Source organism: Moschus berezovskii, chromosome 11 (genome assembly GCF_049115385.1).
Source record: "Moschus berezovskii isolate FMDL1 chromosome 11, NW_MosBer_1.0, whole genome shotgun sequence".
In the NCBI taxonomy this organism is placed as follows: Eukaryota; Metazoa; Chordata; class Mammalia; order Artiodactyla; family Moschidae; genus Moschus; species Moschus berezovskii.
The window spans coordinates 105,763,872-105,777,883 of NC_142470.1; the positions used below are offsets into that span (position 1 = coordinate 105,763,872).

Sequence of the window (14,012 nt, forward strand, 5' to 3'; positions counted from 1 at the left end):
ATGGAAATCAGTCCTGAATATTCATTGGAAGAACTGATGCTGAAGCTGAAACTCCAATACTTTGGCCACCTGATGCAAAGAACTGACTCATTTGAAAAGACCCCGATGCTAGGAAGGATTGAGGGTGGGAGGAGAAGGGGCCGACAGAGGATGAGATGGTTGGATGGCATCACCAACTCAATGGACATGAGTTTGAGTAAACTTTGGGAGTTGATGATGGACAGGGAGGCCTGGTGTGCTGCAGTCCATGGGGTTGCAAAGAGTCAGATATGACTGAGCAACTGAATTGAACTGAACTGAACAGAGAAATGGAAAGAAACCTCATGCTTTTGGATTGGAAGAATTAATAATTATTGCTAAAATGGTCATACTACCCAAAGTAGCCTACAGATTTAATGCAATACCTATCAAATTATACATGACATTTTTCAGAGAGCTAGAATAAGTTATCTTAAAATTCATACGGAAGCATATAAGAGCCAGAATTGCCAAAGCAACCCTGAAGAAAAACAACAAAGCAGGAGGCATAACTCTCTCAGACTTCAGACAACACTACAAAGTTACAATAATCAAAACAGCACGGTATTGGCACAACAGACATGAATCAACGCAACAGTCTAGAGAACCCAGAAATAAACCCATTCACCTATGGTCAATCAGTCCTCAAAAAGGTGGTGATTATATACAACGGGTGAGAAGTCTTTTCAGCAAGGAGTGTTGGGAAAGTTGGACAGTCACATGTAAACCAAAGAAGTTATAACACTCCCTCACACCATATACAAAAAGAAACTCAAAATGGCTTAAAGACTTAAATATAAGGTGCTTACTAAGTTGCTTCAGTTGTGTCCAACTCTGCAACCCACCCAGGCTCCTCTGTCCATGGGATTCTCCAGGTAAGAATACTGGAGTGAGTTGCCATGCCCTCCTCCAAGGGATCTTCCTGAACTAAGGATTGAACCCGTGTCCCTTACATCTCTTGCATTGGCATGAGGATTCTTTACCACTAGTGTCACCTGGGAATCCCAAAATATAAGATATGACATCATAAAACTCCTAGAAGAGATCATAGGCAAAACATTCTCTGACATAAATCATACCGATGTTTTCTTAGGTCTCCGAAGACAATTGATATAAAAACAAAAATAAACAAATGGAACCTAATCAAACTTAAAAGCTTCTGCACAGCAAAGGAAACCATAAATAAAATGAAAAGACAACCTACAAAATGGGAGAAAATATTTGCAAGCAATGTGACTGATCGGAGAAGGCAATGGCAAGCCACTCCAGTACTATTGCCTAGAAAATCCCATGGATGGAGGAGCCTGGTGGGCTGCAGTCCGTGGGGTCGCTAAGGGTCGGACACGACTGAGCAACTTCACTTTCACTTTTCACTTTCACACATTGGAGAAGGAAATGGCAACCCACTCCAGTGTTCTTGCCTGGAGAGTCCCAGGGACGGGGGAGCCTGGTGGGCTTCCGTCTATGGGGTCACACAGAGTCGGACACGACTGAAGTGACTTAGCAGCAGCAGCAGCAATGTGACTGATAAAGGCTTAATTTCCAAAATATGTAAGCAGCTCATATAACTCAGCAACAAAAAACCAAACAACCAAATTGAAAATTGGGCAGAAGATCTAAGCAGACATTTCTGCAAAAAAAAGAAATACATGCGGCCAACAGGCAGTGGCAACCCATTCCAGTATTCTTGCCTGGAAAAATCCATGGACAAAGAAGCCTGGCAGGCTATAGTCCATGGGGTCGAAAAGAGTGGGACATGACTGAGTGACTAATACTTTCACTTTCAACAGGCACACAAAAATATGCTCAACATGGCTAATTCGAGAACAGCAAATCAAAACTATAACAAGGTACCACTTCATACCGGTCAGAATGGCCGTCATCAAAATGTCTACAAATAACATGCTCCTCATAGATATCTTGGGCCAGGTCCCCCCATCCCTTGATTGGGAACTTTGCTTAGGCCATAGCCCTTTCTTGAACCTCTGACCTCAGATCTCGTTCCTGTCCTTGTCCTTCCCAGAATGACTAAAACCCAACCCCAAGAGTGTGCTTGTGGCTGGGCTCCTCCATCGCCCCTTTCACATTCCCAGACATAAGAAGGTGTGCGTCCCCTTCAAGTGACATGGGAAGGCATGGACGGCACCTGGAGCACATGCACCTGAGGGGCCCCTGTGGTCACACATGCAGCTGCAGGGCAACCTCCTCCAGCCTCAGGAGCCCCTTTCCAGGAGACAGGAAGGTAGCATCCCTCTCTCCGGAACCTGCCTTCCAATGTAGGGGCAAGAATTGCCTGAGCTATAGTGGCCATTCTCTTGCTCTTGCAACACACCAAAATAAGTTTCCTCTTCTCTGGACCCCAAGCCTCAGACCCTTGGCCCCTTTAGCAATGGAGACACAGAGGCATAAATTGACTACCAGAGAGCTTCAGCCGGCTGTTTGCCATGTCTTCAGAACCCTGTGATAGCCATGCCTGATTCAAATATCTCTGATTGCCTCACGTATTTTAATATCGCCTGGATATTAGTTGTTCAATTCATATCTGTTCAATGAATGGCTGAAAAAAACGAACCAATGTTTTAATAAATAAATAAATCCATTGTTTTGTCAGGTTAGTCTCTGGGGAAGCATGCTAAGTCTCCTGTATTAGCCATTAATGCTGTTACCATTAGGAGCAATCTGTGGTCAAAACTTTTCTTGGTCCATTCAAAACTGAGAGGGAAAGGTACATTTTTTAGGGTGCACCTCACAGCCAGAAATCCAAATGCCTTTCCACATGTCTGGATGGAGAATCGCCTCACATCACAGCTTCAGACACTGGTGGCTGGCCTCACCACCTGGCTTAGATACCGGAATTCAACTTCAACTGTTTCTGTTTTCCTGCATGTTTTTTGGTCTTCTTGTCTTGAGACTTTTGCCACCAAGTCTTTCCATTCATTATAAAAATATTGTATGTCACGTCTGCCGGAGAATGTCTAAAACAAAACACACAGAAGCTGTACTCCACAACTAAACGTGTAGCAATTCCTAACATCTATTCCTGGGGAGGCAATAGAGGCTGACATTTCTGAGTGGGGAGAAGTCTGATACTACCCATCAGGAAGGTGTGTCATGTGTGAAATTCATTTTGCCTCTGGGAATTATGGAGCCTCTGGAAATGTCCTCCCCCATCCTCAACTTTCTCATAACCAACCCAGGCTCTTCACAGCTTTGATTCTTGTCTATGGAATGGAGCCGCAGCCTTCACTACTTCTTTTGATACTTCTGAAAGACCCAGGAGGGAAATGGTAAATCTGATGGATAGGCCCCCGTCAGAACCATGAAACGGGTCAAGTTTATTCCCAGGAGCTCTTTAAATCTTCTCTAACATTTGCCATATTCAGAGCTCCTCTTTCACTTCAAGGGACCCACTGCTGCCTCAGAGGAGAAAGCTGGGTGTGAGGTGGTGGTAGGTGGCCTGAAACGGTTATTGGTCCTGGGTGCCTCGGCATTTTAAAGGACACTTTTAGGGAAAGCCATGCCATTGTTGTTGGGAAATGTAAATACTGCAGTGATGGGGGTGCGTGGGGTCACCACACATCATGGCGCCCTTTCCCTGTGGACAGGCTGAGTATCCGACACAGTGGTGGCAGGACCTGAGAGGCCCTAGGGAGCTGCTCTTCCCCGCGTGTGTCCCAAGGGATGCAGACTGAGGCAGGTAATTTCGAGGTACTGTTACTGCAAAAGCATAATGTTGTAAACCCTTTGTTGTGTCTGCTCCTGGTCAGAGCCACTGAGCTTGAGCTCCCCCATCAGGGGATAACTGAGGTATTTAACAACTAGTACAGGAGGGCACTGACTGGTCAAGACGGCCACGGTTGGAAGAGTCCTGGAAGGTTTCCTGCTGTGCTAGACATTGATCCTCCCTTGGCTGGGTCATGGGGAAGACTGGGAAGTCTGGGAGGTCCTGGGGAAGGGGCTGTTTACCAACCAATAGAGGCATCTTTCAACATTCCACCAACCAGCGCTGCTGCAGGAGCAGGAGCGAGCTGCACGTCAGCCCTCTTCTCCTCTCCTCCCCTCCGAGCCTCCCTCCGCACACTCCCAGAGCTGGGTCTTCCCATTCCTTTCTACCCCACGTTCCTGTTTTCTGACCTTTCTGCCAGAGGCTGTCCCATCTCCTCTTTCAGTGGCCCTCAGTATAAGAAGCGGTGTGGCCTGATCTGTGGTGGCCTTCAGAGGCCAGGACGGCCCAGACCAGGAAACCCCAAACCCAGCTGTGCATCGGAACCAAAGGCAGGGTGTCCAGAAGCATGCCAACTAATGCCGACACACAGCCAGGCTCGGAGGCCCCGCTCTCCTCCTGGATCTGGGGTCAGAGGACGCTCTGGGCCGATGCTGGTACAAACACCTGTGGGTTCCTGGGAGGAAGGCGGGCGCTAAGAGCCACTCACAGTGACTGCTTCTTCCTGATGTACGTGACCAGTGCCAGCAGCAGCAGCCCCGTGGCCATGACGATTCCCACCACTGAGACGGCAGCTATGATGATGTTCTTCTGGAGGAAGTGCAGAAGCTGTGAGCACACCATGCCCCTGCTTGGAACACCTAAGTGAGAAGACACACAGCCAACAGAGAGCGGCCATCCCATACAGACCCGTAGCACAGCCTGTTGGTTCTGCCTGGAGCCCAGATGAAAACCTCAGCTGCGGGCTCCAGGAGTCCTCTTGGGGAAAGGCATTCGTGACCTCTTTGGTGGTGACAGTGAGATGCTGAGGGTATGAGCTAGCGAGGAGCCAGGCGACCAGTCTGGGGGAGGTGAGAGTGAAGATGCAGGGAGCAGGAAGGACCGCCATAGGAGGCGAAGGTCCTGCTGCGATGGCGTTCAAGAAAGATGGAGTCAAAACCACAAAAAAGGCATGAAAAAATGCTGTTCCCAGCAACATGACTGGACCTAGAATGATCACACTGAGTGAAATAAGTCAGATGGAGAAAGACAAGTACCATACGCTATCACTTACACAGAGATCTAAAAAAATGACACAAGTGGACTTATTTACAAAACAGAAACAGACTGACATAGAAAACAAACGTTTATGGTTACCAAGGGGGGGCAGGGGTAAATCAGGAGTTTGGGATTAGCAGATATAAACTATTATATATGAACTATATAAACAACAAGGCCCTACTGTATAGCACAGGGAACTATATTCAATGTCCTATAGTAAACTGTAATGAAAAAGAATCTGAAAAAGAATACGTGTGTGTGTGTATGTTTATATCCTGAATCACTTTGCTGTACACCAGAAACTGATACAACATTGTAAATAAACTACACTTCAATAAACAAAAAGAAAGAAAAACAGAGTCAAGTCTTCAGTCCAAGGCTTTCACAGGGCAAAGATACAGTCTCTTCTCTGCTGCCCGCCACTCCCAATTTCAGGAAATTCTGCCATGCACACTATCTGCCTTGTGTGTGTGTGGGTTTGCAGGAATTTCATGACACAAGGCAAACATGATGCCAAGCTCTTTCAACTCTTGAGGACTTGCAGAAAGCTTGAGGGTAGATTTGGAATGTCCCTTCATGTGGGCTGGGGACTGCAAGGCAATCTTAGCTAGAGCTCAAAGGAAGGTGTCCTCAGCTGACACTGGGGACTCAGAGCTTCGGTTACCCCATTTGTAAGGTGACCCAAAACAGACACAGGAACCAGGGAAATGGGGCACGGAGGTACAATGATAGGAATCAGATGTGGAGAGCTGCTGAGGGGGAGCTTAGTGACGCAGGCAGGAGGATGGTGGCCAAGGGCCTTCTTGGGATATAGGGAGACAACTGGGGCGCCTCCAACTCCCCACCTTCATCAGCTGTATGTCAAGAGGTGGCAGCAGCAAGCAGCTCTAAGGGCTCTGCTGGGATGATTCAACATTTAATCCCTGAGAGTTAGGAAGTGACAACCAGCTATGATTTTGATAGTGGGTGGCTATGTGGAGGGAGTGTCCTGGGCTTGGTACCAGCACATTGCCAAGAGGGGTTAAGTTTCTATCCATTCTGAATGGGCCCAGCTCAGGCGATCCAAGGTGAAGATCAAGGACTGGGTTAACCTTTGGCGTGTAATCCCTCCTGCGTGTTAGAAAGCATCAGCACTCAGTAACGTCAAGGACTGTGAAGATGATGCTTCTGAGTGACCCTGGCTGTGTAGAAACAACATCAAAGTAGCATCTTTTTGAAAGAGAAAGTGAAAATGTTGCTCAGTCATGACCAACTCTTGTGACCCCATGGACTATAGACCACCAGATCCTCTGTCCATGGGATTCTCCAGGCAAGAATACTGGAGTGGGCTGCCATGACCTTCTTCAGGGGATCTTCCCAACCCAGGGATGGAACCCAGGTCTCCTGCAGTGCAGGATTCTTCGCCATCTGAGCCACCATGGAAGACCATCTTTTTGAAAGGGTAGGGGCAACTTCTTGGAGTTAGGGACTTCCCTAGCAGTCTAGTGACTAAAACTCTGTGCTTCCACTGCAGGAGGCACTGGTTCAATCCCTGGTCAGGGAACTAAGGTCTTGAATGCCTCGTGGCATACCAAAAGACAGATTTTTTTTTTAATTCCTGGAGTTAATTCAATTCATAATTTTAACTGCTGTCTGTATGCTTTTGTGAGTAAATTAAAGGTGTACTGACATCTAGTCTGTTCCGTTAAAATACCATGAAAGGCAAACACGCCTTCTGAAGACATCCATACTGAGGCATCTTTTTTAGCTCATGCTGTGCAGATTATCATTAATACCTGGACTGACTGCTTCTTGAAGCGTCCCTTTATTGATGGTCGTTGCCTGCGTATCACTCACATCCCTGTTGAATAGGGAGTATTCTTGATCCCTCTGATCCTCTGCAATGTGATCTACAAAAGACAAAACACAAAACGTGTTCATCTAAAAACAACCAGCGGCCTGTGACTAGTTCTGTTTTCATGATGAAAGTAAATGCCTCCAGAGTCAAAGTGAGGAGTCAGGAGAAAGGTCCAAATGTACATCAGTGTTTTGGGTTTTTTTTAATTTATTTATTTTTGGTTGCACTTGGTTTTAGTTGCTGCATGTGGGCTTTCTCTGAGGTACACAGGCTCCAGAGCGTGCGTTGTTTATTTTTTTAGTCTAACACATTCCTGGATAGACCCAGGCCATGGTTCTCATCCTGGGGTATGCATCAGACTCACCAGGAGGCCCTGTTAGAACGCAGACTGCTGGGCCCCACCCTAGAGTTTCTGATTCAGTAAGATTGGGGTGTGGCACCCCAAGTGATGCTGGTGCTACTGATCAGGGACCACACCTACAGGACCTAGAAAGAGCCTTTCAACTAGTTGCCGAGCCTCTCTGACCCCAGGGTTGACTAGTATAAAACAAGAGATAATAAGACCTATCTCCCTGATAGTATGATGTTCGTAAAAACAACTCATAACCACAAAATACTATTAAAAAAATGTTTCTTGAGGTATGTGGCCAAGATGGCAGAAAAGGAAGACCCTGAGCTCATCTCCTCTCATGAGCACGATAAAATTACAACTATTTGCAGAACGACCATCTGTGAGAATGACCTGAAGACCAGTAGAAAAGATTTCCCACAACTGGAGATGTAAAGAAGGAACCATGGTGAGACAGGGTATAATCAGGACCTACTCCGCAGGCAAGGTGACCTGCACACAGGAGGATAATCACAACTGTGGATATTCTCCCCAAGGAGCAGGGGTTCAAACCCCACTTCAGGCTCCCTAGCCCAGGGTTCCTGCACCAGGAAGATGAGCTTCCTGGCTCTGAAGGCCAGCAGGGTTTGCAAACAGAAGAGATAAACAGTTATAGAAAACCAGGGACTTCCCTAGCTGCCCAGTGGCTAAGACTCCATGTTCCCAATGTAGGGAAGGCAAGTTCGATCCCTAGTCAGGGGGCTGGAGTCCACATGCCACAATTAAGAGTTCGCCTGCCACAACTAAGACCTGATGCAGCCAAATAAATAAATATTAAAAAACAAACAAAACAAATAAAAACCAACAGAGACTCTGCTCTTATAGAATACACCCAAAATCTCAGTCCCAGCACAGAGGCAATAATTTGAAAGGACTCTGGTCAGAGCCCCTTGCTGATCTCAGAGAGGTTCCCAGAGAGGGAGGAGGCAACAGGGAACCCCCCCCGCCCCGAGAACATGGATGCTGTCATAGCCATCTGGGGGGACTTGTTCTTCCACAAGGACTCTGGGACTGGCAAGCACCATCATGGAGTCTTGGAGTCCTCCCTCTAGTCTATCAGTGCTGGGGGCTTGTCTGCCCACCATTGGACTGGCACCAGTCCCAGGACTCCTGGGCTCTGCAGCCAGCCAAATCAGATCCCAGTGCTACAATGCCAGAGGGCACAAGGCAGGGCCTGGCAGCCAACTAAGTCAAGGGCCAACCTCACCTACCAGCACCCACAGTAGGCAGCCCTGTCACAACAAAAGAGCCCATCAAGCCCACAGAGCGGGCACTGCTAGAGCACATAGCTTGGGTGACCATAGGGAAGTGTGCTGTGGGCCCCCTAGGAAGTCTCATACATAAGGCCACTTCTCTAAGAAAAGGAAACATGACTGATTTACTTAACACTTAGAAATAAACACAATTAGGTAAAATGTGGAGACACATGAAGATATTTCAAATGAAGGAATAAAACAAAACCTCCAAAAAACTAAGCAAAGTATAGAGAAGCAACCTAGCAGATAAAAAAGGTCAAGGTAGGATCATAAAGATACTCAATGAACTTAGGAGAATGATGAACACAGTGAGAAGTTTAACAAAGAGTCAGCAAATATAAAGAAGAAACAAACAAACTTGAAGAATAATAACTGAAATAAAAAATGCACTAGAGGGAACCAGCAGTACATTAGGTAATACAGAGGAATGGGTCCACAAACTGGAAGATGGAGGAGTGGAAATCACCCAAGCTGAGCATAAAAAAGAAAAAAAAAATTTAACAAATGAGGATAGTAAATTAAATATAATACGTTCATATGTTATGGTAAATAATGTTCATATGTTATGTTAAACTGAATATAACATGTTAATATATTCATGCTAATGGAGAAAAGAAAATCTCTTTAACAAGTGGTGCTGGGAAAACTGGTCAACCGCCTGTAAAAGAATGAAAAGAATACTTTCTAACACCAAACACAAAAATAAACTCAAAATGGATTACAGATCTAAATGTAAGACCAGAAAATATAAAACTCCTAGAGGAAAACATAGGCAGAACACTCTCTGACATAAATCACAACGAGATCCTCTATGACCCACCTCCCGGAGTAATGGAAATAAAAGCAAAAATAAACAAATGGTATCTAAGTAAACTTAAAAGCTTTTGCACAACAAAGGAAACTATAAGCAAGTTGAAAAGACAGCCTTCAGAAAGGGAGAAAATAATAGCAAATGAATCAACTGACGAGAATTAATCTCAAAAATATACAAGCGGCTCATACAACTTAATACCAGAAAAATAAATGACCCAATCAAAAAATGGGCCTAAGAACTAAAGAAACATTTCTCCAAAGAAGACATACAGATGGCTAACAAACACATGAAAAGATGCTCAACATCACTCATAATCAGAGAAATGCAAATCAAAAATCAAAATGCAAAAATGAGGTAACATCTCACGCCGGTCAGAATGGCTGCTATCAAAAAGTCTACAAATAATAAATGCTGAAGAGGGTGCCAAGAAAAGGGAACCCTCTTACACTGTTGGTGGGAATGCAAACTAGTACAGCCACTATGGAGAACAGTGTGGAAGATTCCTTAAAAAACTGGAAATAGAACTGCCATACGACCCAGCAATCCCACTGCTAGGGACACACCGAGGAAACCAGAATTGAAAGAGAAACGTGTACCCCAGTGTTCATCGCAGCACTGTTTATAATAGCTAGGACATGGAAGCAACCTAGGTGTCCATCAGCAGATGAATGGATAAGAAAGCTGTGATACATATACACAATGGAGTATTACTCAGCAATTAAAAAGAACATATCTGAACCAGTTCTAATGAGGTGGATGAAACCGGAGCCTATTACCCAGAGTGAAATAAGTCAGAAAGAAAAACATCAATTCAGTATATTAATGAATATATATGGAATTTAGAAAGATGGTAACAATGACCCTATATACAAGATGGCAAAAGAGACACAGATGTAAAGAACAGACTTTTGGACTCCGTGGGAGAAGGCAAGGGTGGGATGATTAGAGAGAATAGCATTGAAACACGTATATTACCATATGTGAAATAGATCACCAGTCCAAGTTCGATACATGAAGCAGGGAACTCAAAGCCGGTGCACTGGGATGACCCAGAGGGATGGGACGGGGAGGGAGGTGGAAGGGGGGAGGGGAGGGGGGTTCAGGACGGGGGGACACATGTACGCCCGTGGCTGATTCATGTCAGTGTATGGCAAAAACCACCACAATAGTGTAAAGTAATTAGCCTCCAATTAAAATAAATTTATTAGTCTTAAAAAATAAAGTAAAATAAAAATATTTCAAAAAATGAGGATATATTAATATGTTAAATAAAAAATATTTCCAAAAATGAGGATAAGTGAATATATTAATATGTTAATACATATGTTTAAAAACATTTCAAAAAATAAGGATAGTAAATTTTAAAATATAACATGGTAATATATTGTATTAAATTAAATACAATATGCTAATATATTAATGTGTGTATCCTTCTCCAGGGGATCTTCCCAACCCAGGGATCGAACTCAGGTCTCCCACATTGCAGGCAGATTCTTTACCAGCTGAACCACAAGGGAAGCCCTTAATATATACTAATGTGTGTGTGTACTCTAAGTCATGTTTGACTTTTTGCAAATCTATGGACTGTAGCCCACCAGACTCCATGTCCATGGGATTTCCCAGGCAAGAATACTAGAGTGGGTTGCCATTTCCTTCTCCAGGGGATCTTCCTGACCCAGGGATCAAACCCAGGTCTCCTGCATTGCAAGCACTGAGCCACCAGGGAAGCCTGGAATATATTAATATGTATATTAAATTAAAAGATGTTTCCAAAAAATAGAAATCTCTGGGACGACATCAACAAAACTAACATTCACACTGCAGAGACCAAGAAGGAGAAGAGTGAAGAAAGGGGCAGGGAACTTACTTGAAGAAATAATAGCTGAAACTTCCCTAATCTGGGAAAGGAAACAGACATCCAGGTCCAGAAAGCACAGTCTCAAACAGGATGAATCCAAAAAGGTCTGCACCAAGATCTAAAGTGGCAAAAATTAAAGATAAAGAATATAGTCCAATAAAAAGAATTTTAAAAGAAAAAAATAAAGAGGAAACCCACAAAGCAGCAAGGGAAAAGCAATTTGTCATGTATAAGGAAACTCCCATACTCAAAGTGGTGAAAGGAAAAAACCTACAACCATGAATAGTCTACCCCTCAAAGCTATCACTCAGATTTGAGAGAGAGAGAAAGAGTTTTACAGACATGCAAAAGCTACACTGAAGCAGTTTTACAAGAAAACTTAGAGGGACATCTCTAGGCGGGGAAAGGAAAAAAAAGACCACAACTGGAAATATGAAAATTACAAAAGGAAAAATCTCATTGGTAAAAGCAAACATATAGTAAGGTAGTGGAATAACCACTTATAAAGCTAGTAGGAAGGTTAAAAGACAAAAGTAGTAAAATCATCTACAGCCACAATAAGTAAGGATACCTAAAACAAAAAGGTGTAAAATATGATGTCAAAAACATTAAATATGGTGAGGGTGCAGGAGTGGAAATGCGATCGAACTTAAGAGATCATACTCAATGGTGAAGAGCTGAAAGAATTTCCTCTAAGATCAGAAAAAGACAAGTATGCCTACTCTGTTCGCTTTTATCCAGCATGGTATTAGTCCTAGCCAGAGAAACCAGACAAGAAAAAGAAATGAGGAATTCAAATAAACAATTGGAGTCAATGTAATTCCTATCAAAATACCAATGGCATTTTTCATGGAACTAGGACAAATAATTCTAAAATTTGTATGGAAAAAAAAGAATGAAATATTGCCATCTGTGGCAAATGGATGGACCTTGAGATTATAATACTGAATGAAGTAACTCAGAGAAAGACAAACATTATACAATCTCCCTTATATGTGGAATCTAAAAAATAATACAAATACACACACACACACACAAACAAACAAACAGAGGAGTGAAACAGATGAGGGAGATTAAGAGGAACAAACTTCTAGTTATCAAATAAACATGTCATGAGGATATAATGTACTGCACAGGGAATATAGTCAATAATATTGTAGTAACTTTGTATGGTGCCAGACAACAACTAAACCTGAAAAGTGTGAGTTGCTCAGTCATGTCTGACTCTTTGCTATGTCATGGACTATAACCCGCTAGGCTCCTCTGTCCATGGAATTCCCCAGGCAAGAATACCTGAGTCGGCAGCCATTCCCTTCTCCAGGGTATCTTCTCAACCCAGGGATCGAACCTGGGTCTCCTGCGTTGCAGGCAGATTCTTTACCACTTGAGATACTTGGGAAGCCCAGTAACTAAATTTATGGTGCTCATTTTGTAATGTATAAAAATATTGAACCACTATATTTTACACCTGAAACTAATATGATATTTTAAGTCAATTATACTTCAATTTAAAAAAGAATGTCTCTTGAATTGCAAGGGCAATGCAGAAGATTAAATACACTCTAATATTCATTTATTGGTAGAGGGACCACAGATTGGTTTAATAGGAACAGACAGGGTTGAAAATCTGCAGCTAACTCTACTGATGAATCTTTCTAGGAAGTATGTGAGAACAGCCTCACATGGTTAAATTATTTCTGGAGAAAGAAAGAAACTTGTTTTTTTATTCAATTTGGCTTAGAAAAAGAGATAAAATGCGCAGATTAATATGACTGGTAATTACTTGACTTTGGAAATGCCAGCTTGTCCAATCAGAGTTGAGAAATTAACCACCACAGACAGAAAACTCTGGATAACATAGATTTAATCTACTAAGGGGTTGTGTTTGCCTTGCTCTTTCATAGCGTTGTTTAAAAAAAAAAGATGGACTTGCCACTTAAACACAAATTTTGACATTCCTTGTCTCTGTAACACAAAAACAAAGAGCAGAATCAGGAGCCACAATCTACACTTATCACCAATATGGTCATAAATTCTCATTTACCTGATGATCTTCGGAGAGTTTGGGAGATGTTTTCCACGTGTGGTGGGTAGTGATTTTGATCATCTGTTGAATTATTTTCTGTGAGAAAAAAAAATAAGCACAATTACCAACGTTTGCCAAATACGGTCAATTTTCAAGCTCTATTTCAACTTTAGAAAGCCATTAACTGTGAGAAAAGCAGCAATCCATTACAACAGCAAGTACAAGGAACAACCGCCCCTCCCCCTCCCCCGCCGGCTGCATTTCCATGGAGGAGACTCGATCCAAGATGTCCATCAGTAACATCCTAGACCTGGTAAAATAGTCTTGAACGAGCCCATAACCAAGAAATTTTGGCTTTATGCTTAAGGAAAAGCTGAAGTTTTACATCATTAGAATTTCTTTGGGTTTTTATTTGTTTTACTCTCAGGAGGCTCTCGCATAGCAATGAGCCTTTGCTTGTGTTAACACTTTATTGCTACACTGTTATTGAAGACTAAACTCACTTCAGTGGAGCTACTACTAATCATTAAGGGCTTGAACTCTCCACAAACCTGGGCACACTCTTTCCAAGACACTTCACTTCTCAAAAGGATAATTTCTTCACCCCTCTTCCTAGCCAGCCGTCTTACTTTTTACCATTAATTCTGGTGTTTTGAAAGGTCTGCTAAGGAAGAGATGCAGACAGTGTGGTCTGGGATTTCCTGGTCCCCACAGACTAGCCCAGAGTGGCTCCTGGCCTCTGAAGAGGGGTCCAGTCAGCCTCTTTTTCTTGTGGGGTGTCACCTTCACCACTGTCTGCAGGGGCTCCTCAGACCCCTGCTTTCTTCACTC

At 43.5% G+C, this 14,012-nt stretch overlaps 1 protein-coding gene across 1 annotated transcript in view; it reads right to left on the reverse strand.

The window, feature by feature from the left end:
* Positions 1–2,641: 2,641 nt before the first annotated feature.
* The window catches only part of C11H2orf92 (chromosome 11 C2orf92 homolog), a 40,894-nt gene continuing 29,523 nt past the window's right edge, over positions 2,642–14,012 (reverse strand). Inside the window, exons 5-7 of the mRNA XM_088841761.1 lie at positions 6,778–6,891; positions 4,452–4,602; positions 2,642–2,993 (exon numbers count right to left, since the gene is read on the reverse strand). Coding sequence (XP_088697887.1) covers positions 2,861–2,993; positions 4,452–4,602; positions 6,778–6,891 — 398 coding nt within the window. The 3' untranslated portion in view covers positions 2,642–2,860. The remainder of the gene's footprint in view (positions 2,994–4,451; positions 4,603–6,777; positions 6,892–14,012) is intronic.